Genomic DNA, 22,133 nt, shown 5'->3' on the forward strand with positions numbered 1-22,133 from the left:
TGAAGTTAATCAGAGTTTAAATGGTCATCAGTTGAATGGGTTAATGAATCCTGACCTGAGAGTCTCCAGTGTGCAGTGTGGACTCTTCAGTCCAACAGAGATCAGCTTCCCTCCTGAATCCGGCAGGTTATTGTTACTCAGGTCCAGCTCTCTCAGACTAGAGGACTGAGAGCTGAGAACTGAGGACAGAGCTTCACAGCTTCTCTCTGACAGCTTACAGCCACTCAGTCTGGAGAGACAACAGGAAACAAGACCGATAACATTTGTGTTTAAATGTTGAGTCTAGACTTTTGGTATATTTAGTATATTAAATCCCTTTTCAGTTTAAATCCTTTGTTTTATTCCTAACAAGTTGTAGATAACTAATCAAGACGATCAGGAATCAAAGTCACATATTAAAATATAAAGGATTTCTAGGTCTCAGCCACAGTTCATATTTCATGCTTTATGACGTGTGATTATAAATGAAAACAATGAATCCTGCAGGTTGTTGTTACTCAAGTCCAGCTCTCTCAGACTAGATGACTGGGAGCTGAGAACTGAGGACAGAGCTTCACAGCTTCTCTCTGACAGGTTACAGCCACTCAGTCTGGAGAGACAACAGGAAGGAAACAAGTTATTTATATTTAACTCCTGTTGAAAGATATCAGAGTATTTATTGATGAATAAATCCCACTTACAGAGCTTTGTTGGAGGCTATGACCACTGGCAGCAGCCTCAGAAGAACCTCCTCTGAAGCAGAGTATTTCTTCAGGTCAAACACATTCAGATCTTCTTCTGATGACAGTAAGATGAAGCCCAGAGCTGACCACTGAGCAGGAGACAGATAATCAGTGGAGAGAAGTCCTGAACTCAGGGACTGTTGGATCTGCTCCACTAGAGAACGATCATTCAGTTCATTCAGACAGTGGAACAGATTGATGCTTCTCTCTGCAGACAGATTCTCACTGATCTTCTTCTTGATGTACTTGACTGTTTCCTCATTGGTCTCTGAGCTACTTCCTGTCTGTGTCAGCAGACCTCGTAGGAGATTCTGATTGGTCTGCAGTGAAAGACCCAGGAGGAAGCGGAGGAACAAGTCCAGGTGTCCATTTGGACTATATAAGGCCTTGTCCACGGCACTCTGGTAGAACTGTGTTGATGTTGTTTGTTCTTCTGACAGCAGGTTGACTCCAGAGTTGGTGAGTGTCAGATGGACATGAAGAGCAGCCAGAAACTCCTGAACGCTTAGATGGACGAAGCAGAACACCTTGTCCTGGTACAATCCTCTCTCCTCTTTAAAGATCTGCGTGAACACTCCTGAGCACACTGAGGCTGCTCTGATATCGATGCCACACTCTGTCAGGTCTGATTCATAGAAGATCAGGTTGCCTTTCTGTAGCTGCTCAAAAGCCAGTTTTCCCAGAGACTCAATCATCTTCCTGCTTTCTGGACTCCAGTGTGGATCTGTCTCAGCTCCTCCATCATACTTGATGTTCTTCACTTTGGACTGAACCACCAGGAAGTGGATGTACATATCAGTCAGGGTCTTGGGCAGCTCTCCTCCCTCTCCTGTCTTCAACAGGTCCTCCAGAACTGTAGCAGTGATCCAGCAGAAGACCGGGATGTGACACATGATGTGGAGGGTTCGTGATGTCTTGATGTGGGAGATGATTCTGTTGGCCTGCTCCTCATCACTGAATCTCTTCCTGAAGTACTCCTCCTTCTGAGGGTCGGTGAACCCTCTGACCTCTGTCACCATGTCAACAAATTCAGGAGGGATCTGATTGGCTGCTGCAGGTCGTGTGGTTATCCAGAGGCGAGCAGAGGGAAGCAGATTCCCCCTGATGAGGTTTGTCAGCAGCACATCCACTGAGGTGGTCTCTGTAACATCAGTCAGGCTTTTAGTGTTGAGGAAGTCCAGAGGAAGTCGACACTCATCCAGACCGTCAAAGATGAACACAACCGAGAAATCTTCAAACCTGCAGATTCCTGCTTCTTTGGTTTCACTAAAGAAGTAATCAACAAGTTCCACCAAGCTGTACTTTCTCCCTTTCAGCACATTCAGCTCTCTGAAGGTGAATGGAAATGTGAACTGGATATCCTGGTTGGCTTTGTCTTCATCCCAGTCCAGAGTGAACTTCTGTGTTAAGACTGTTTTCCCGATGCCAGCCACTCCCTTTGTCATCACTGTTCTGATTGGTTCATTTCTTCCAAGTGGGGTTTTAAAGATGTCCTCTCGTCTGATTATTGTTTCTGGTCTGTCTGGTTTCCTGGATGCTGCTTCAATCTGTCTGACCTCATGTTCAGTATTGACCTCTGCAGTCCCTCCTTTTGTGATGTAGATCTCTGTGAACATCTGAGTCAGAACGTTTTGGTTTCCTGCTTTAGCAATCCCCTCAAACACACACTGGAACTTCTTGTTTAGGTTAGATTTGAGTTTACGTTTACAAACTCCAGCAGGACTTCCTGAATGAATACATAACAAAGAACATCAGTAAGTGATTTACAAATTAGACACTTTACTTCCCCTAAAGAATATACACATACACATATTATCTTTTGAGATAATAGTAAGTGTGCCATTGTCCAGCATGTTAAATCTTTAGAGAAATCCTCTTACTGTTCTGCAGACGGTCAGCCAGCTCGTCCTGCTTCATTTTCCTCAAGAAGTGCAGTGTGATCTTCATAAATGCCTCTCTGCTCCTCCTCTGCTCTTCATCCTCATCCTCCCTCTGACTCTCTGAGCATTCTGGGTAATCTGGACTCAGAAGCTTCTGGATCTTCTTCAGCTCGTTCTTCACAAAAGTGACGATGTCTTCCTCGAGCAGCTGGAACAGAAGATTATATGAATGACACAATAAAACTGAAATCATGGAAGCAAACATCAGATCCATGTTGGACAGACTGATAATCCACTGGTCTGAAAAGTGCAGCATGGAGATGATTGTGAACAGAATAGATGTAAAAGTAGTTGTTGTACAAGTACAGACCATAAATATGGAGTCCAGGTGTGTTTCATGCTGCTGGGCACACTGACCACTGGGAACGTCTAAGTTCTCCTGGTCCACTCTGTGGAGGAATAAGGAAGAATTAGCTCACATCATGTCTGTCCACGCCCCAATAATACTACAAACAGCCACTTACACCTCAAACAAGCTCATTGGTTTCTCATGAGCAATCAACCTGCACCCCTGAGTGTGAGTCATCCCAGAGAAACAATAGAAAGAACCTGAGCAGTTGTCCGTTATTATGCACCAAACATTCTCAGCCAACCACCCAGAGTCTCTGGGTGGTGTCCCGGAAAGGATACTCACTGGGGGCTTTATCATTCTGCTAGGAGACTTCGACGCTCACATTGGCAATGATGGAGAAGCCTGGAGGGGAGTGATTGAAAGGAGCAGACTACCTTATATGAACATGAGTGGTGCTTTGTTGTTGGATCTCTGAGCTAGTCATGGATTGGCCATAAGGAACACCATCTTTGAGCATAGAGGGGGTCATAAGTGTACTTGGTACCAGAACACCCCAGGCCAAAGATTGATTATCAACTTTGTGGTCATTTCATCAGTCTGCGGCCGTATGTCTTGGACACTCAGGCGAAGAGAGTGGCAGAGCTTTTAACTGATCACCTGGTGGTGAGTAGGATCAGATGGCAGCGGAGGCTGCTGGATAAATCTGGTACACCAAAAGGTTTGATATTAAGGGTGAACTGGGCTGAGGCCTCTGTCGGAGAGGTTGTCAAGTTCCACCTGCAGAAGAATTTCCTGTGTATCCCTTAAGAAGTGCCATTTTGGTTCCCAAGATGGAGTGGAAGCTGGGGTCCAATTAGTGGGGTATCACAGATACAGCTCAGCCTTCCCAAGAAAGATGATTCCAGGGTGCTAGAAAGGAGGCTTAACTGATTGTTGAGCCTCAGTTCTGGAAGAAAATTCCATCCTGGCCGTGGAACAGTGGACCAGTTCACCAGGGTTGGTCCTTTCACCGATTCAGGGACAGGATCTCAAGGTGCAGCCAGAGGGAGGAGAATGTCCGGTTTGAGGACATCAGCATTGTGTTTCTGTTTTTTGCAGATAATGTGGTTCGGTTGGCTTTATAAGCTGAGTGTGAAGCAGGCGGGATCAGAGTCAACACCTCGTTCTCTGCCAGAAAAGGGTAAATCGCTCCCTCTGGGTTGGGAGTGACTTAATTGTCTAAACAAAGTAGTTAAATTATATCAGGATCTTGTTCACATGTGAGGGTAAAATTGACCATGAGATGGACAGGCAGCAGGTTTGTGCGGCATCAACAGTAATGAAGGCGTTGTACCACACCGGCAAAGTTTTAAATTTATCGATCTACGCTTTAAACCCTTGTCTGTAGTCATGTGTTTTGCGTTTTGTATTAGTGACTAATACAATGAGATCACAAGTGGCTGAAATAAGTTTCCTCAGTCTAGAGATAATGTGAGGAGCCAAAATCTTAACAGTTCATCCTTGAGTCCCAGTGGACATTTGTACCAAATTTGAAGAAATTCCCTGAAGGCGTCCTGAGATATTGCGTTCATCAGACAAATGGACAACACAAAAACAAAATGCCTCCGGACCAAAGCAGGTCCAGCAGCAACTTTTTTTAACTGGACAGCTTTCGGATGTAAGAATATATATGTGGGGAAGAAAGATGCTGAAAATGAACAGTTAAAACATGAATCAGTAATAATATCTCATTAACAGCTTACCTCTTTGCAGCAGAGGGTTTCTGTCCTTTAAAATGAATAAAGCGAGAATTTGACCGGTCACTCTTGAAGGACACACAGCTGGGTTTAGTTTTCTTCAGCTTCCTCCTGATGGAAACACATTAAAAACAGAATATATTCTGCACTGCACCCAGAACACAGTGATAGAACAATTGATACATTTAATAAAACTATTTTCTCGTTGTTTTGTCCTTCCATCCAGGAGAAATGTTTTCCTTTAATGAGCTTTTCGGGGCCCCTCCGAAAAGCCTTTAGTAGCTTATTTGGGGTTTCCCATTTCACGCGGCCTACATATGATCATTACCTTCTGAAATTGTGTTTAACGATACAATGATGACGTGTAAAATAAACTAAACGAATGTTGTCAGCAGAAATATCTCATCAGAAGCATCAATAAGAAACCAACTGTGTATTTCCTCAGACTTTGACTGTTCATTCAGAGTTTTAGAGCAGCTGGTCACTGTAGATTACAAGCTGTTGAATTGATGGAGGAACTCAGTGGAGTCAGGGTTAGCCTTCAACAAGCCGAAGGCTGCCAACGCCGATTAGCAGAAATTACTAGAGGCCATCTTATGGCGGGATCACACCAGCCACATTGGGCCAGGGGCTTGTTGTTAAGCTTGAAGGACGCCACAGGTCGGCAGCAGCCGTGGGCTTGGTGTGTCAGGGCCTTAAAACTACTTGTTGATAAAAAGTTAGCCTAGATTGGCGGGGAAGGGTGTGCCGCGACATTATGTCTCTGTAAATTATAATGTGGTCTGACCTACTCTATCTGTATAGTGTCCTGAAGTAACTCCTGTTATGATTTGACACTTTAAAGAAAATGTAATGTAATTGAATTCTTTCAAATTTCTTTTGTAACATTGCTGACCTTATAAAGTAGCTGATGCTGACTTACTCTGCTGTTCGAGAAGGTTGTTTTTTAAACAACATCGGCCACTTCCACTGGTCGCTCTTGAAGGACACACAGCTGGGTCTGTTAAGAACACAGCCAGAGGTTTGGGTGTGAATGATGTTGGTGCAATGATCTGAGTGCTGGACAGTTAGGCCGGCTTCACACTGCCTGCGTGGCATGAGCGTGTCAGCTGTGGGGTGTGTCCATTTTTATTTCGGCTCCCATGTTAACAGGTTAGAGCTTGCACACTGCCTGTGTAACACGCACATCTCAGAAAACGTCTGCATGCTAGAAATAGGACCGACGCCTATTTTTCATAATAGGAAAAGATGTTTATATGTCATTTTGATATGAATACATTTAAAGGGGTGATAGAATGATTATATAGGGTATTTCACACTGTTCCTTAAGGTCTCCTAATAGGGTATGTAACATTGGTTGGGCTGAAAATGGCCCAAGTGCTTTTTTATTCTCCCTTATGCATCCCTGTGAATATGGCTCTATTTCAAACGAGAGCAATTCTTCCAAATATAGTATGCTCATGAATATTTAGATGAGCTGCGCGCTGATTGGTTGAGCAAAGCACATACACACTTAGTGGAGACGAGACATCAGGTCTCATATTTCAGACACTACAACGTTATACATTGTTCGTCTGCTATTTAATTAATAAATCACTTCTGAGACTTTTTTTTGCGAGAAATCAACTGTCGACATGTTGGACTTCAGCAGCTCCACAAAGTCTGACGAGACAGATGCAGCCCCGCGGACGGCCGAAAAGCGCATTTCCTCCGCTGCATGGTGTTGCTTGCAGCCCCTCGCCAGGCGCTGCGACTGGCTCTGGGTCGGCCTTTCATACTAATCGCTGTTTTCCCCGGTACGTTCTACAAACACGGTGAAGGGTGCTTTTTTCCTCTCTTCAGGCGCTGACAGCCAATGTCCAAACGTCCGTATTTTATGAGTTTGGAGTGAGCACGGGCCGTGGACTGTCGCTGTACTGTGTGTGGAGCTGCTGAAGTCCGACACAATTTACCAAATTTGCAGTTAGCCATAAATCTTCCAAAAAACGGCCCATATTTGACCTCTACATAGTTGATTTCTCGCATAAAAAAGTCTCAGAAGTGACGGGTGCAAAGGTACAATCGGTTTTACATTCTATCACCCCTTTAATAAATGACATGTTGATGTTTGAAAGTCTCAAGGTTTTGACATAAATGCAGATATAAATGTAATTTAAACAAATAATAATAAATAATTATTGATTTTTAAATATGTCACCTGTCAATCCAGAAGGAAATATTCTGGAGCCTATTTTGCCGTCAATACTGCCGACGTTGTCTTTGCTGTAATCAGATCAGAATATATTTATGTTTATGTTTATGGGGAACATCCATGTGTCCAGACAAGGCTAGCAGCAGCAGCGCCGCGTCAGACACCTTTCTGGTGTGGAAAGACATAGAAAATGCCACGCAGCTGACACGCCACGCTCACGCCACGCTCACGCCACGCTCACGCCACACAGCCAGTGTGTAGCCGGCCTTAGAGATGGTCCTCTCACCTCTGAGCTTTGGTCTGGTGGTCCGGTTTCCCACTCAAAGTGGCTCCTCTGTCCTCACACTGATCCATTCTGATGAACTCACCCTTTCATCTGCAGACGAAACCCATCATTATATGTCATTGGCTCTTCTTGTCTCTTTCACATCACTGTCATTTGAATGCATCATCAGCTGCTGTAGTTTTACTATCAGTCAACTAGATGGAGCCAGGAGCCCAGCCACACACACACACACACACACACACACACACACACACACACACACACACACACACACAAAATCACAGAAACACACACACACACACACACACACACACACACACACACACACACACACACACACACACACACAAAATCACACAAACACACACACACACACACACACACACACACACACACACACACACACACACACAAAATCACACAAACACACACACACACACACACACAATCACACACAAACACACACCCACACACAAAGACACACAATCACACACACACACACACACACACACACACACACACACAAAGACACACTCACAAAGACACACACTCACACAAACACACACACACTCACACACACACACACACACACACACACACATACGCACACACACAAAGACACACACTCACACAAACACACACACACACACACACACACACACACACACACACACAAAGACACACACTCACAAAGACACACCCACACACAAAGACACACACACACACACACACACACACACACACACACACACACACACAAAGACACACACTCACATAGACACACCCACACACAAAGACACAGACACACAATCACACAAACACACACACGCACAAACACACCCACACACAAAGACACACACTCACACAAGGACACACACTCACACACACACACACACACACACACACACACACACACACACACACACAAAGACACACACACCCACACACACACACACACACACAAAAATGTGTGTTTTGTCTTGGCAGCCTCTGATCAGTGCTGTCCTAACATGTCACTGACGGCTCCTCCTGTTTGTTAGTTTTTAAATATCCGTCTCGTGCAAACAGTCTCCTCTTTTAGTGACGCAGTTACGTACTTATTAAAAGAAATGAAACTTATAGAAATGAATTCAAACACTTTCATTATGTTTAACTTTCTCATGATGTTTAAAGAGTTTACAGTTTTTTTCCCAATTGCTAACACCCTAACATGACATCATAGCACAATTATTTAAGCTGACACACAGAGAGCTAAACCTCTTCTCAAGTCTCCAAAAGTCTAAACACATGTTCTGCTTTACACACATTTTACAATCCAAAATCATACTTTATAAATGCACTTAACACGGTTCTCTGCATAAGACACGACAATCTGACATAAAGTCACATGTTTGCCATTTCAAAACATTCAAAATGCAACCCGGTCTCACGGCAGTTCGTGTAAATGTCACGTTATTTTAATCTATTGATACGTGTTCACGGGGACGTTTTTCTCGTTTTTTTCGTGGTACCCTACGGGGAAAAGGACGCCTCACACGCCGGGAGACGGCCAAAAAGGACGCCTCACACACCGGGAGACGGCCAAAAAGGACCCCTCACACGCCAGGAGACGGCCGAAAAGGACGCCTCACACGCCGGGAGACGGCCGAAAAGGACGCCTCATATTCCGGGAGGTGGCCGCGACAATAATGGGATGGCGGAGGTTGGGTTTAGGAAAAACCCTACAGGGAAAGGGTGCCTCACACGCCGGGAGACGGCCGAAAAGGACCCCTCACACGCCGGGAGACGGCCAAAAAGGACGCCTCATATGCCGGGAGGCGGCCGCGACAATAACGGGATGGCGGAGGTTGGGTTTAGGAAAAACACTACGGGGAAAGGGTGCCTCACGCGCCGGAGACGGCAGCGGGGGACACGCCACAATAACGAGATGGTTGTGATTAGGAAGACTACAGGAAACTAAACGCCACACGCGGGATGCGATCCCCGCTCGCCCGGGTGAAAGTCCTGTGTTGTTTGAACCGTCCACCCCCCCGACCAGCCTCCCTACGCGGATTTCCGGCTTTTTATTCTACTCCCTACCATTTTCATGCTGTGACCACGAAATATGCTTCCCATTGAAATACATTACTTCACATTTTCATGCTGGCCACAACGTAAAAAAACTTGAAAAACGTCCCTGTGAACACGTATCAATAGATTAAAAATAACGTGACCATTTCACGAACTGCCATGATATATATATATACCACTTCAATCCAGAAGTAAGCACTATAAAAAGACCACAGTGGGGCACCTTTTTATTGTTATTTTTTTTAACATTTCTGCACATTTTTTCTGCAATTTTGTTTTTTAGTTTACTGCTTTTTGTGAGCATAATTTTGTTCAGTCCAATGTAAATATATCTGCTGTGCATATGCTGCACTGACTTGTTTGGTGAAAAATAAACAGATAAATGTTTCAACAGCATGTGTGTGTATCTGCAAATATTTCTGTGCATGTGAACAATCTGAAGAATTTTCTGCAGGATATATGAGGAATTGTGCAGTTCGGGTGTGTGGTTTTGTGAATTATGTTAAGTATTTTGATAAAACCAGCCTAGTTTGCAAAATTGTGTTTTAGCAATTGGAAAAAACTGTAAATCTCCCCCCCCTCTGCGGTACAGACGGAGAAGCTCTTCTCTAATTTAGAGTTTCTGCTGCTAAACTTCCTGCTCTTAAACTAAACTAACCACAGCTGGAGTTGATGAGTCAAACGTTACAGACATTAAAGTTAAATTACCTTCAGCTGGAGCTCCACACGGAGAGAAAAAGCTGCGTCACAAACTCTGGGAACTTTTGGAAAACTGGAAACTTTAAACAGGAAACAAGAGGAAACTCCCAGAGAGGAGCAGCATTACCTAATCTAGTAATACACAGACTGACCGTTAACATGTAATAACACATGTAATAGAGCTGTTTTTACATCTAAAGTATGTTTTGATTATAACGGAGGACACACATATATTATTTTAAATAATCCTTTTACTGTAGTTCCTGCTGTAGAACAGTTTAACTTGAACATTATAAAATTAAGTTGTAGTTCTACAATGAAAGGTTGAAGAGATGCTTTTTAATGTAGGCTATAATGTAAAATGTATTACATCATTACAACTATTTTTTTTCTAGTAATTTTTTATTTTCTTAATATTACGAATTTATCCTATTTTATTTGTTAATGTGGCGCTCTGCTTGTAGTTCCCGTTGGTGACCACGCCATGACGTGGTTGGTAGTTCAAAAATATTGCGTCACACGCCTGAGACATCAGCCAGAGACGTCATCACTGCGTGCCACACAGCACGGGTTTAGTAAATGTGTTGAGCTAATGGCGAGTTTTTTGTAGATTTTTGTGCTCATCTCGCGCAGAAAATGTCGGTATTTCACGACGAAGTAGAGATCGAAGACTTTGAATATGACGAGGAGACGGAGACGTATTATTTCCCCTGTCCGTGCGGAGACAAATTCGCCATAAGTAAAGTAAGTAACCGAAGCTAACGGCTAACAGCTAACTGCCTGTAACTTACAAGTCAGAGGAAATATTAAATTAAGCTGTATTATATTTTGACTTAAATAATTCCTTTAGACTACCAGACGTCTTGTTCATTGTCAATGTCCCAATCCTACCATACGTAACGTAACGTAACGCAACGCTTCATATATCATGTTTCCACACGGGTGGACTTCACACCAAACTGCATTCAAAAATCCTCCTATTTTACGGTTATTCTTCTTCAGTGACTCCTGTATGTGATAAACTAAATATTTAATATCTTCTACTAATAATTAAAGCCTTGTGATGAATTCGGCATGGATTTGCTCATTATTAGTGTTGACATATTAAAGTTATTACGGTTTGTTTTACACGAAAGTAGCCGGAAGACATCAAGACAAGGATGTTAAATTTCCGAATATTTGAATGGAGTTCGGTGTGTAAAACAACGTCTAATTTTCAGTAACTGCTTCTACCTTACTGATTTATCATGTTCACGACTTTACACCAAACTCCCTTTAATAACCAGGGGTTTAACTCAAACACAGATATTTGGTTTTACATAGTGATGAAAAATAACTTTAAAAGGTTTCACTAATCATTGATATCTTCTGGTGAATTCGGCACACAGTGTGTGTGTGTGTGTGTGTGTGTGTGTGTGTGTTTGTCTCTCTGACATGATACATTTATAATAAATCATAGTGTGAGTCTTCTATTAGTTTAACCCAGATATGTTTTAGGCATAATCACTACTCAGGTATGAGGAGCCTGTGACCCTTTATCACTCCAACCGGCTGCTGTTTGGTTCAGAGAAGAGAGTGCAGAGTTTAGAAGTTGTAGACGTTGTAGACGTGGTAGACGTGGTAGACGTGGTAGACGTTGTAGACGTGGTAGACGTGGTAGACGTTGTAGACGTTGTAGAAGTGGTAGACGTTGTGGATGTTGTAGAAGTTGTAGACGTTGTAGAAGTGGTAGAAGTTGTGGATGTTGTAGAAGTTGTAGACGTTGTAGAAGTTGTAGACGTTGTGGAAGTTGTAGAAGTTGTAGACGTTGTAGAAGTGGTAGAAGTGGTAGACGTTGTAGACGTTAGGGAAGTTGTAGACGTTGTAGACGTTGTAGAAGTGGTAGAAGTGGTAGACGTTGTAGACGTTGTAGACGTTGTAGAAGTGGTGGAAGTTGTAGACGTTGTAGAAGTGGTAGAAGTGGTAGAAGTTGTAGACGTTGTAGACGTTGTAGACGTTGTGGAAGTTGTAGACGTTGTAGACGTTGTAGAAGTGGTAGACGTTGTAGAAGTTGTAGAAGTTGTAGACGTTGTAGACGTTGTAGACGTTGTAGAAGTGGTAGACGTTGTAGACGTTGTAGACGTTGTGGAAGTGGTAGACGTTGTGGAAGTGGTAGACGTTGTGGAAGTGGTAGACGTGGAAGTTGTAGAAGTTGTAGAAGCGGTAGACGTTGTAGAAGTTGTGGAAGTTGTAGAAGTGGTAGACGTTGTAGAAGTGGTAGACGTTGTAGAAGTGGTAGAAGTTGTGGAAGTTGTAGAAGTGGTAGACGTTGTAGAAGTGGTAGACGTTGTAGAAGTTGTGGAAGTTGTAGAAGTGGTAGACGTTGTAGAAGTGGTAGACGTTGTAGAAGTGGTAGACGTTGTAGAAGTGGTAGACGTTGTAGACGTTGTAGAAGTGGTAGATGTTGTAGAAGTGGTAGAAGTTGTAGACGTTGTAGACGTTGTAGAAGTGGTAGACGTTGTAGAAGTGGTAGAAGTTGTGGAAGTGGTAGAAGTGGTAGACGTTGTAGAAGTGGTAGACGTAGAAGTGGTAGACGTTGTGGATGTTGTAGAAGTTGTAGACGTTGTAGAAGTTGTAGACGTTGTAGAAGTGGTAGACGTTGTAGAAGTGGTAGACGTTGTGGATGTTGTAGAAGTTGTAGACGTTGTAGACGTTGTGGAAGTTGTAGACGTTGTGGAAGTTGTGGAAGTTGTAGAAGTGGTAGACGTTGTAGAAGTGGTAGACGTTGTGGAAGTTGTAGAAGTTGTAGACGTTGTAGAAGTGGTAGACGTTGTAGAAGTGGTAGACGTTGTGGATGTTGTAGAAGTTGTAGAAGTTGTGGAAGTGGTGGAAGTTGTAGAAGTGGTAGACGTTGTAGAAGTGGTAGACGTTGTAGAAGTGGTAGACGTGGTAGACGTTGTAGAAGTGGTAGACGTTGTAGACGTTGTGGATGTTGTAGAAGTTGTAGACGTTGTAGACGTTGTGGAAGTTGTAGACGTTGTGGAAGTTGTAGACGTTGTGGAAGTTGTGGAAGTTGTAGAAGTGGTAGACGTTGTAGAAGTGGTAGACGTTGTGGAAGTTGTAGAAGTGGTAGACGTTGTAGAAGTGGTAGACGTTGTAGAAGTGGTAGACGTTGTGGATGTTGTAGAAGTTGTAGAAGTTGTGGAAGTGGTGGAAGTTGTAGAAGTGGTAGACGTTGTAGAAGTGGTAGACGTTGTAGAAGTGGTAGACGTTGTAGAAGTGGTAGACGTGGTAGACGTTGTAGAAGTGGTAGAAGTTGTAGACGTTGTAGAAGTGGTAGACGTTGTGGATGTTGTAGAAGTTGTAGAAGTTGTAGACGTTGTAGAAGTTGTAGAAGTTGTAGACGTTGTAGACGTTGTAGACGTTGTAGAAGTTGTGGACGTTGTAGACGTGCAGATTGATGCTGAGATGTAAGATGTGTGTTTGTTTCCAGGAGGATCTGGAGAACGGGGAGGACGTGGCCACGTGTCCCAGCTGCTCTCTCATCGTTAAAGTCATCTATGATCAGGTCAGTACACACACACACACACACACACACACACACACACACACACACAGAGATGTCTTTTAATGGTTAAAGAAATACTCTATTAGCCGCATACCTCACACACTAAATCCATATTGAATACATTTTAACTGTGTGAAATGAGATTTGCAGCATTTCATTTGCAAAATGTGTCTTTCTTACTAGTTTACAACATTATATTTGTATAAATACTGTAATATATTTTAGTTTTTTACTATATTATGTATTCAGGTCTCTCTTGAAAATCAGATCTTAAGCTCAGTTGGACTTACCTGATTAAATAAAAGTTATATAATACATATAACATGTTGTGTAGTTACTCCTTGCATTGGGTTAGGTATCGTAGATACTACAATATGACTTGACATGACCAGGACAGACTTTATACCAGTTTACAGACTGCAGAGTAACGAGAATCACATGGATTATTATTATCCTGAACATAATATATCATAGAAAGGTGATTTTAGTATAAGGATGTATACCTGTAAAGACCACTGGAAAACACACGGCTGCAGCAGATGCAAAAAACATCCAAAACTTAAAAGAAGAACAGAAAATATGTTTAAAAAAGCAACAACAATGTCTTTAATGGACATAAAACGATCCACATTTTCACAATTTTCTGACATTTTAGAGACTAAACAGCTGATCCATCCATCCCAACCCAAAGCTGCAGCTGTCTGAACAACACTAAAAGCTGGAGCCCTTCAAAATAAGAGCTTGTTTTTAAGCTGCAGCTGTCTGAACAACAGTTAAAGCAGAAGCCCATCAAAGCTTGTTTTTAAGCTGCTGCTGTCTGAACAACAGTTAAAGCAGGAGCCCTTCAAAATAAGAGCTTGTTTTTAAGCTGCTGCTGTCTGAACACCAATACAAGCAGGAGCCCTTCAAAATAAGAGCTTGTTTTTAAGCTGCTGCTGTCTGAACACCAATACAAGCAGGTGCCCTTCAAAATAAGAGTTTGTTTTTAAGCTGCAGCTATCTGAACACTAAAAGCAGGAGCCCTTCAAAATAAGAGTTTGTTTTGTTTTTTTTATGTTTCAGGAGTTGTTCATGTCGGGAGAAATCATCGAAGCGCCGTCGTCCACGGAAACCAAACGGGAGCTGGTTCAGTCCTCGTGACCCCTCCCCCCCCACCCCAAATCATCATCATGTGTAAAACAACGTACTGTACCTTTAAATCCACTTTATTTATGCAGAGAGGCAGACGGCTTCATGTTTTATGGATCAATCTTCAGTGTGGACATGAAAATCATCAACATCAAGTTTTTTATATTAGAAATTATGGTTTCTTAACAACCAAATTGCCCAAAAATAACATGGATGCATGATGTACGTTGTATGGGACCCATAAACGATCTTCACAGGTACATGTATTGATTACTTTCATTGAATTTTGGGAGTTTTATTCAATTTTATAGCATTTGAATTATTTTTTTAAATGGTCTAAAGTTTGACATAAAACAGTCTGTGATCCACTCAACATCCTCTGCCATTAACGATAAGTCAACAAAATGCATCATTTCAGCTTTTTTTAACTAGAAAATGAGGTATAATGTCATTTTAATTAGGTTCAATTAGGGTTGCAAAATTCCGGGAATTTTCAAAGTTGGAAATTTACCGTGGGAATTAATGGGAATAAACGGGATAATTTTAATACTGCTTGTTATAATACTGTTAGTCTATAACAGGGAACTTAAATGTAGCATAATCTTGGTTATAACTTTATATTTAATGCAACTTCAGTTGAATGTCATCCCTATATTCATCAATGACGCGCGCAGTCATCAGCAGAGGCTGCTACATACTGGCCAACATTTAGTTTTTAAAATACGGGAGTACATAACCCATTGCTATTATTAACCTAATGTGTGTTAATTGTATAGCCCACTAAACATAGTTAATCAAAATTAGAATGTTTCCAAAATTCCACAGCTAAACTTTCCATGGAAAGCAAAATATCCAGTTTATTCCCGTTAATTCCTGTTTTATTCCCGTTAATTCCCGTTAATTCCTGTTTATTCCCGTTAATTCCCATGAAAGTTTTCAAATTGGAATATTTTCCAAATTTCCCAGCTAAACTTTCCATGGAAAGCAATATTAAAAATATCCAGTTTATTCCCGTTAATTCCTGTTTTATTCCCGTTAATTCCTGTTTATTCCCGTTAATTCCAGTTTATTCCCGTTAATTCCCATTTATTCCCGTTAATTCCCATTTATTCCCGTTAATTCCTGTTTATTCCCATTAATTCCTGTTTATTCCCATGAAAGTTTTCAAATTGGAATGTTTTCCAAATTTCCCAGCTAAACTTTCCACGGAAAGTTTCCAGAAATTTACCGGAAAATTTCCGGAAATTTTGCAACCCTAGTTTAATGACCATGAATTTCAAAAAATGTTGAGAAAAGTGACAAAAAAAAGTTAATTTTCCATTTTGACCCAGAAGGACAACCAGTTCATGGTGGACGGGTTTAATGGTCTCACTGCAAAACAAGAGATGGTCCATATGTCTCCGAATATTAACTTATATTTTACTGTCTCGTGTGTGAATATTTGTTTATTTTAACAGAATTAAAACCCTTCAAACAGCATCCTGTTTATATTCAGACATTTCATTCTTTTCAATGTAATTTTAGAGGTGTTGAAATTAATCAAATTATCGATGCATAGAATCGTGGACGTGGACGATGCTGCATCGATAATCGGCCGGCTCATAATCGATTATTTCTGTTTATAATTTAATGTAGGCCTGACAACCTTTCTGTTGACATATTCTGGGATGTTTTGCACATTCAGGAAGTGCCGTGTGCTCAGTGCTGTAGTTTTAATATCCAGTTTATTTAGTATTCGAGCACTGCAGAATGTTTGGTTGTTGAAGCTTGAAAAGCTATGAATTACATATCCTATATGGCTTAATGCTGCGTTCTATTTACCTCGGAACTTGTTTTTTACGAGGTCAAAGTCGTAAACGCCCCCTGACCTCGGATTTACGAGCTCGGAACTAAGACAACCTCGCAGTAGCAACATGGCTGCCCCTGTATCACCAGTAGTGAAAGCTGCAGTAACATAAAGTTATTAGAACTTCAGTCGTTCACACAGGCATGTCCAGCTTCTCTCTGTGGACATGTTGTTACGCTGTTTGCATGCACAAAAAACGGCGTAATGCGTTATCAACTGGTATTGCTAACAATAGCTAAATTACTTATTATGAGGTTTCTGATCATGTGTCTTTGTTAATGTAAGCAACATCAATGTTAGCCATGTCATATATTGTAATATATAACTTTGTTTTTACGATATTTCTCTATTTGCTTGGTTTGTTATTGTTTTTATTTAATTATATGTGTAATTTTTTGTTTGTGTTACTTAGTTTTGTTGGCAGATATTGTTGCATGTATTTTATTTTATTTTTTATATATATTTTTTTAATTTCTTTCTGTATATGTTATGAAATGTTTCAGTATTGTTTGATTAAATGTAGTGTTGGACCCCAGGAAGACTAGCTGGTCGTTAAGGCGTCAGCTAATGGGGATCCTTAATAAACTAAACTAAACTAAAATAGCTAACCGGGCTAGAGCTAATGACAACAATGAAAATCTGACTTTTAAATGGAACGCATTCAACTCGGGTATGATGTCATTCCCAGCTCCGGCTCCTGAGTTCCGAGGTCAATAGAACAAGGCATTAATAGAAACATGTATTTGACGCATCGTGATGCATCGAGATATCGAATCGAATCGCTGACATGATAATCGTTATCGAATCGGGAGATCAGTGAAGATCACACCTCTAGTAGGTTCACAGAGAAACTTTGACTAGCCAGACAGTTTGTAGTTCTCAGAGCTAAGCTGCAGTTTGTAGTTCTCAGAGCTGCAGTTTGTAGTTCTCAGAGCTGCAGTTGTAGTTCTGAGAGCTGCAGTTGTAGTTCTGAGAGCTGCAGTTTGTAGTTCTCAGGGCTGCAGTTGTAGTTCTCAGAGCTGCAGTTGTAGTTCTCAGAGCTGCAGTTGTAGTTCTCAGAGCTGCAGTTTGTAGTTCTCAGAGCTGCAGTTTGTAGTTCTCAGAGCTGCAGTTTGTAGTTCTCAGAGCTGCAGTTTGTAGTTCTCAGAGCTGCAGTAGCTGCCTGTGACCACCAGAGGGCAGCAGACTGAATGACTCTGTTGTTCTGGTCATGAGACGCTGTCTGCTCATCCTCAAACATGTGAGTGTTATGAGAGACAGAGAGAGAGGAAGGAGAAGATGGAGGACGTGTCCCGCTGGCTGAGGAGCTGCTGTAGCTGCTGCTGTGGTGAAGAAGAGGAAGATGAGGAGGAGGAAGAAGAGGGGAAGGGAGGAGTGAAAGAAGAGATGAAGATGGAGGAGCCGCGCTTCAGAAAGAGCCGGAGTTCAACTTCTCTCCAGCCGGCCGCCGAGGTAAAACTCACCAGACTAACTAACGGTCTCTCTGCTGTCTGGAGGAGCTTTAACAACACAAACGGACACACACACACACACACACACACACACACACACACACACACACACACACACACACACACACACACACACACATCAGACTAACTAACGGTCTCTCTGCTGTCAGAGCCAACCACACAAACAGGAAGCTCCTCCTGTCCAGTTTAACAGTTTAAAGGTTTTAAAATGTTTCTACATGTTTAAACAGTTTATTAAGGTGGTTTAAGATAGTTAGAAAGTTGTTAAGGTGGTGTGTGTGTGTGTGTGTGTCTCTCTGTGTGTGTGTGTGTGTGTGTGTGTCTCTGTGTGTGTGTGTGTGTGTGTGTGTGTGTGTGTGTGTGTGTGTGTGTGTGTGTCTCTCTCTCTGTGTGTGTGTCCCAGCAGGATCCTGACCGGTCCCCCTCTGGTCCCCAGCCTCACTGGTTCCACACGCTGCAGGTCCGGCGCTTCAGAGTTCAGCGAGGACGCAGCAACAGCGACCCGCTGCGAGGAAACGGCGCCCAGGAGACCTTCACCTGGGTCAGAACCACGTCACAGCCTCCGTTACACACACTTCACACCGTATCACTGAGACACACGTCTCATGGCGTCACTTAGACCCTCTAGGTCGGGCAGAGCGTGGGTCTCAAACCTGCGGCCGCCGTGATCTCGTGAGGTCATCGTTGCCCACGTGTGCATGACTTCAGAGGAAGTCGGGATCAAGTCGGACACAAATCTACCCAGCATGCATTGGGCGGCGATCGCCGGTGATTGATTCTGTGCAGACCTGGCTCATCTCCAACGAGCCGATTGTGTTGTAATAACATATCAAATAGATCTAAAGCAGGGGAGTCAAACTCAGTTTCCCAGAGGGCCACACTGGAAAAAGAGAATCACACCAAGGGCCAGACATGGAGAGTATATTGACGTGATTTTGTTACTGCATGTCGCAGCTTTTTTCCTCATTTTTGTTATTTTTGTTCCGACTTTTTTGTGGCTTTCTCAGACATTTGTCACCTTTTTGTAAATTTGTTGCTTTTTCCAACATTTTTGTACGCTTTTTGTCACATTTTTGTTGTCATGAAGCCCTACGAAAGTCATCGAAAGAGTTCCTTAGACATCACAGAATTTAGCAAATCAAGCAAAACAAAGATCATTTTTTATAGGGCTGTCAAACGATTAATTTTTTTTAATCACGATTAATCGCTGATTGTCTATAGTTAATCGTGATTAATCACATTAACACTATTATTTTGCATTTCAGAACAGTTTTTAAGTCCATATTAACAATGGAAAGCCATTCTTACCAGTGGATCTTGATTGGGAATCAAATGAATGCAAAGAAAGTGACTTTATGAACTTGATTTTAAGATTTGTAATTATTTATTTACTGTAAACAAAAGAAAAATGTGTGAATCTGTCATTATTGCACAATTCCTCCAAGTCCCTAACTAAAAAACTACAAATCCCTCTCCTTACCAGAGTCAATATAGTGTTTAGTAACTCCTAAATAGGGCTGTCAAATGATTAATTTCTTTTAATTTCTCTGAATTTCTGCGATTAATGCGATTAATCGCATCGCGGCGGCCCTTAATCGCATTGCGAATAACGTGTTAACGCTGACAGCCCTAATTTTTTAACATGTTTCACAGCCTGAATATTAAACTCTCTGCTTCTTCTGGGGGAATTTCTGAGTGTCAGAGGCGACAAATCTGTCATATTCTGCGTTGAATGTCACGTAATTGCAGTTTAAAAAACACTTTTCTGTGTTTTTGGTTTGGTGCACAACTAGGCGGGCCAAAATGGGGAATGTCTTAATCCAAACCGCCATCTTCTTCCTAAACTTAACGAGTCGTTTTGGTGCCTAAACGTAACTGTCAGGCACAACTGACGCTCACTTTTTCTGGCTTAACTCCACTACCACGGCCCCTGAAAGCACCGTCATCTGGTGGTGCATGAAGCCGGCTCACAGTCACCTGTTGGCGGCTGAACAACAGCTGCTGGTAGCCGGCGTCCTGGAGCTCTGTAGATGGCGTCCCCCACTGGGATCAAAATAATTGAGCAGAGGCACGGATATGTAGACCAGAAAGCGGGAAATCCCTCCCTGTAGACGATATATCATATAACAGGTTCATCTAAATCAGCTAACGTTAGCTTTTTAATTTCACCCACACCCACCCAACATGCCTTCATCATACACTGGTTAGCTCATCTGGTGATAGCGATGTGCTTTCCTACGCTGTGAACGCAACATTTAGTTGTTATTGTCACTGCCCGATGTGAGTCGAGTGCAGATGTGAGTGGCGCATGCTCAGATTTAAACTGTTTACGGCATAACGTGTCATACTGAAATTTGTGAAATCTATAAAATAATAAACGTTTCTCTTTACATACAATAACAGAAGATGGTAATCATTTCAAAAACGTTGTAGCTATCTATGACTGTTTGGTTGCTAACGTTAACTCAAAACGCCATTCAAGTGACAGCCTTTGTTGTGTTTGATTGCTAACTTTTAGCTAGCAGTCATTTCAAAAACGTTGTAGCTATCTATGACTGTTTGGTTGCTAACGTTAGCTCAAAACGCTATTAAGTGACAGCCTTTATTGTGTTTGACTGCTAACTTGTAGCCAGCAGCAGCAGTCTTTTCAAAAACGTTTTACTTATCTATGACTGTTTGATTGCTAACGTTAGCTCATAGACTGTGCGTTAGCTCAAAAAGCCGTTAGCATCTTGTAGGCTACTTGTCGCAAAGTGACGCATGCGCGACTCACATCTGCACTCGACTCACATCGGGCAGTGACAGTTATATTTAACTATTTTAGAGGCTGTGGGCATTGTTTACTTCATTAATGTTGACTGTGTTAATGGACTGAGGATGGGAGGAGAATCTTAACCAGTGAATCCACTGCATCCCTAATCTAAAGTGTTGTTAGCGTGTTGTTAGCGTGTTGTTAGCGTGTGTCCTCTGCTCAGAAACCGGGCCTGGAGTTCGGAGCGGCTCATTCCTACCTGAGTCTGGAGAAACTGGGAGAAGGAGCGTACGCCTCGGTCTACAAAGGAATCAGCCGGTCAGTCTCACACTCACACTCACACACACACACACACACACACTCACACACACACACACACACACACACACACACACACACACACACACACACACATATACATATATATAATCTACTCATATACTGCTCTTTGTTCTCTCTCATTTAAACTACTGCACTTCATGGTGGAAACAAGACAACTTTAATAAAGTAAAACTCCACAAAAATTTGACGATGTTTCCCTGAGAACTGCAGAACTTTTCTTCAGTACCAAAGAAATCCATCTGGCTTTTTTCTTCTTAAAATATTTCAAATATTTGCTCCTAATATTCCAATTTTTGTCCAGAAAATTTTGATATTTTTCAGAACTGCTGTTAGTTTCTAATCACAGAATCAGAACTTAAACGTTGACACTGAATATTTAAGCATTTTCCAACTGTGTGTGTCTGTAACTGTGTGTGTGTGTGTGTGTTACTGTGTGTGTCTGTAACTGTGTGTGTGTGTGTGTGAGTGTAACTGTGTGTGTCTGTAACTGTGTGTGTGTGAGTGTAACTGTGTGTGTCTGTAACTGTGTGTGTGTGTGTGTGTAACTGTGTGTGTCTGTAACTGTGTAACTGTGTGTGTGTGTGTGTGTGTGTAACTGTGTGTGTAACTGTGTCTGTGTGTAACTGTGTCTGTGTGTAACTGTGTTTGTGTGTAACTGTCTGTGTGTAACTGTGTGTGTAACTGTGTCTGTGTGTGTAACTCTGTCTGTGTGTAACTGTGTCTGTGTGTGTAACTGTGTCTGTGTGTAACTGTGTGTGTGTAACTGTGTCTGTGTAACTGTGTGTGTAACTGTGTGTGTAACTGTGTCTGTGTGTGTAACTCTGTCTGTGTGTAACTGTGTCTGTGTGTGTAACTGTGTCTGTGTGTGTAACTGTCTGTGTGTAACTGTGTCTGTGTAACTGTGTGTGTAACTGTGTGTGTAACTGTGTGTGTGTGTAACTGTGTCTGTGTGTAACTTTGTGTGTAACTGTGTCTGTGTGTGTAACTGTGTGTGTAACTGTGTCTGTGTGTGTAACTGTGTGTGTAACTGTGTCTGTGTGTGTAACTGTGTCTGTGTGTAACTGTGTTTGTGTGTAACTGTGTCTGTGTGTAACTGTGTCTGTGTGTGTA

At 42.1% G+C, this 22,133-nt stretch overlaps 2 protein-coding genes and 1 pseudogene across 3 annotated transcripts in view; 2 read left to right on the plus strand and 1 right to left on the minus strand.

The window, feature by feature from the left end:
* Nucleotides 1–10,031, minus strand: part of LOC116055644 — a 47,471-nt pseudogene extending 37,440 nt beyond the window's left edge.
* A 417-nt stretch (nucleotides 10,032–10,448) lies between these two features.
* Nucleotides 10,449–14,748, plus strand: dph3 (diphthamide biosynthesis 3). The gene is made up of 3 exons (XM_031307664.2): nucleotides 10,449–10,680; nucleotides 13,409–13,483; nucleotides 14,546–14,748. The coding sequence occupies exons 1-3, from the start codon at nucleotides 10,573–10,575 to the stop codon at nucleotides 14,621–14,623; spliced, it is 261 nt and encodes an 86-aa protein (XP_031163524.1). The 5' UTR covers nucleotides 10,449–10,572; the 3' UTR covers nucleotides 14,624–14,748.
* A 2,907-nt stretch (nucleotides 14,749–17,655) lies between these two features.
* cdk15 (cyclin-dependent kinase 15) overlaps nucleotides 17,656–22,133 on the plus strand; it is a 15,331-nt gene continuing 10,853 nt past the window's right edge. Inside the window, exons 1-3 of one of the 2 annotated variants that reach the window (XM_031307660.2) lie at nucleotides 17,656–17,909; nucleotides 18,333–18,470; nucleotides 20,905–20,999. In XM_031307660.2, the coding sequence (XP_031163520.1) occupies nucleotides 17,736–17,909; nucleotides 18,333–18,470; nucleotides 20,905–20,999 (407 nt within the window). In that variant the 5' untranslated portion in view covers nucleotides 17,656–17,735. The remainder of the gene's footprint in view (nucleotides 17,910–18,332; nucleotides 18,471–20,904; nucleotides 21,000–22,133) is intronic. The other variant, XM_031307662.2, reaches the window with a different exon arrangement.

Source organism: Sander lucioperca, chromosome 24, assembly GCF_008315115.2.
Source record: "Sander lucioperca isolate FBNREF2018 chromosome 24, SLUC_FBN_1.2, whole genome shotgun sequence".
NCBI classification, from domain to species: Eukaryota; Metazoa; Chordata; class Actinopteri; order Perciformes; family Percidae; genus Sander; species Sander lucioperca.

What these genes read in the sequence shown, in the direction of transcription:
- dph3 (XM_031307664.2), top strand. Translation starts at nt 10,573, where the DNA reads ATGTCGGTATTTCACGACGAAGTAGAGATCGAAGACTTTGAATATGAC. An exon ending in ACAAATTCGCCATAAGTAAA is followed by an intron (nt 10,681 to 13,408) that starts GTAAGTAACCGA and finishes GTTTGTTTCCAG; the next exon opens with GAGGATCTGGAGAACGGGGA. An exon ending in TTAAAGTCATCTATGATCAG is followed by an intron (nt 13,484 to 14,545) that starts GTCAGTACACAC and finishes TTTATGTTTCAG; the next exon opens with GAGTTGTTCATGTCGGGAGA.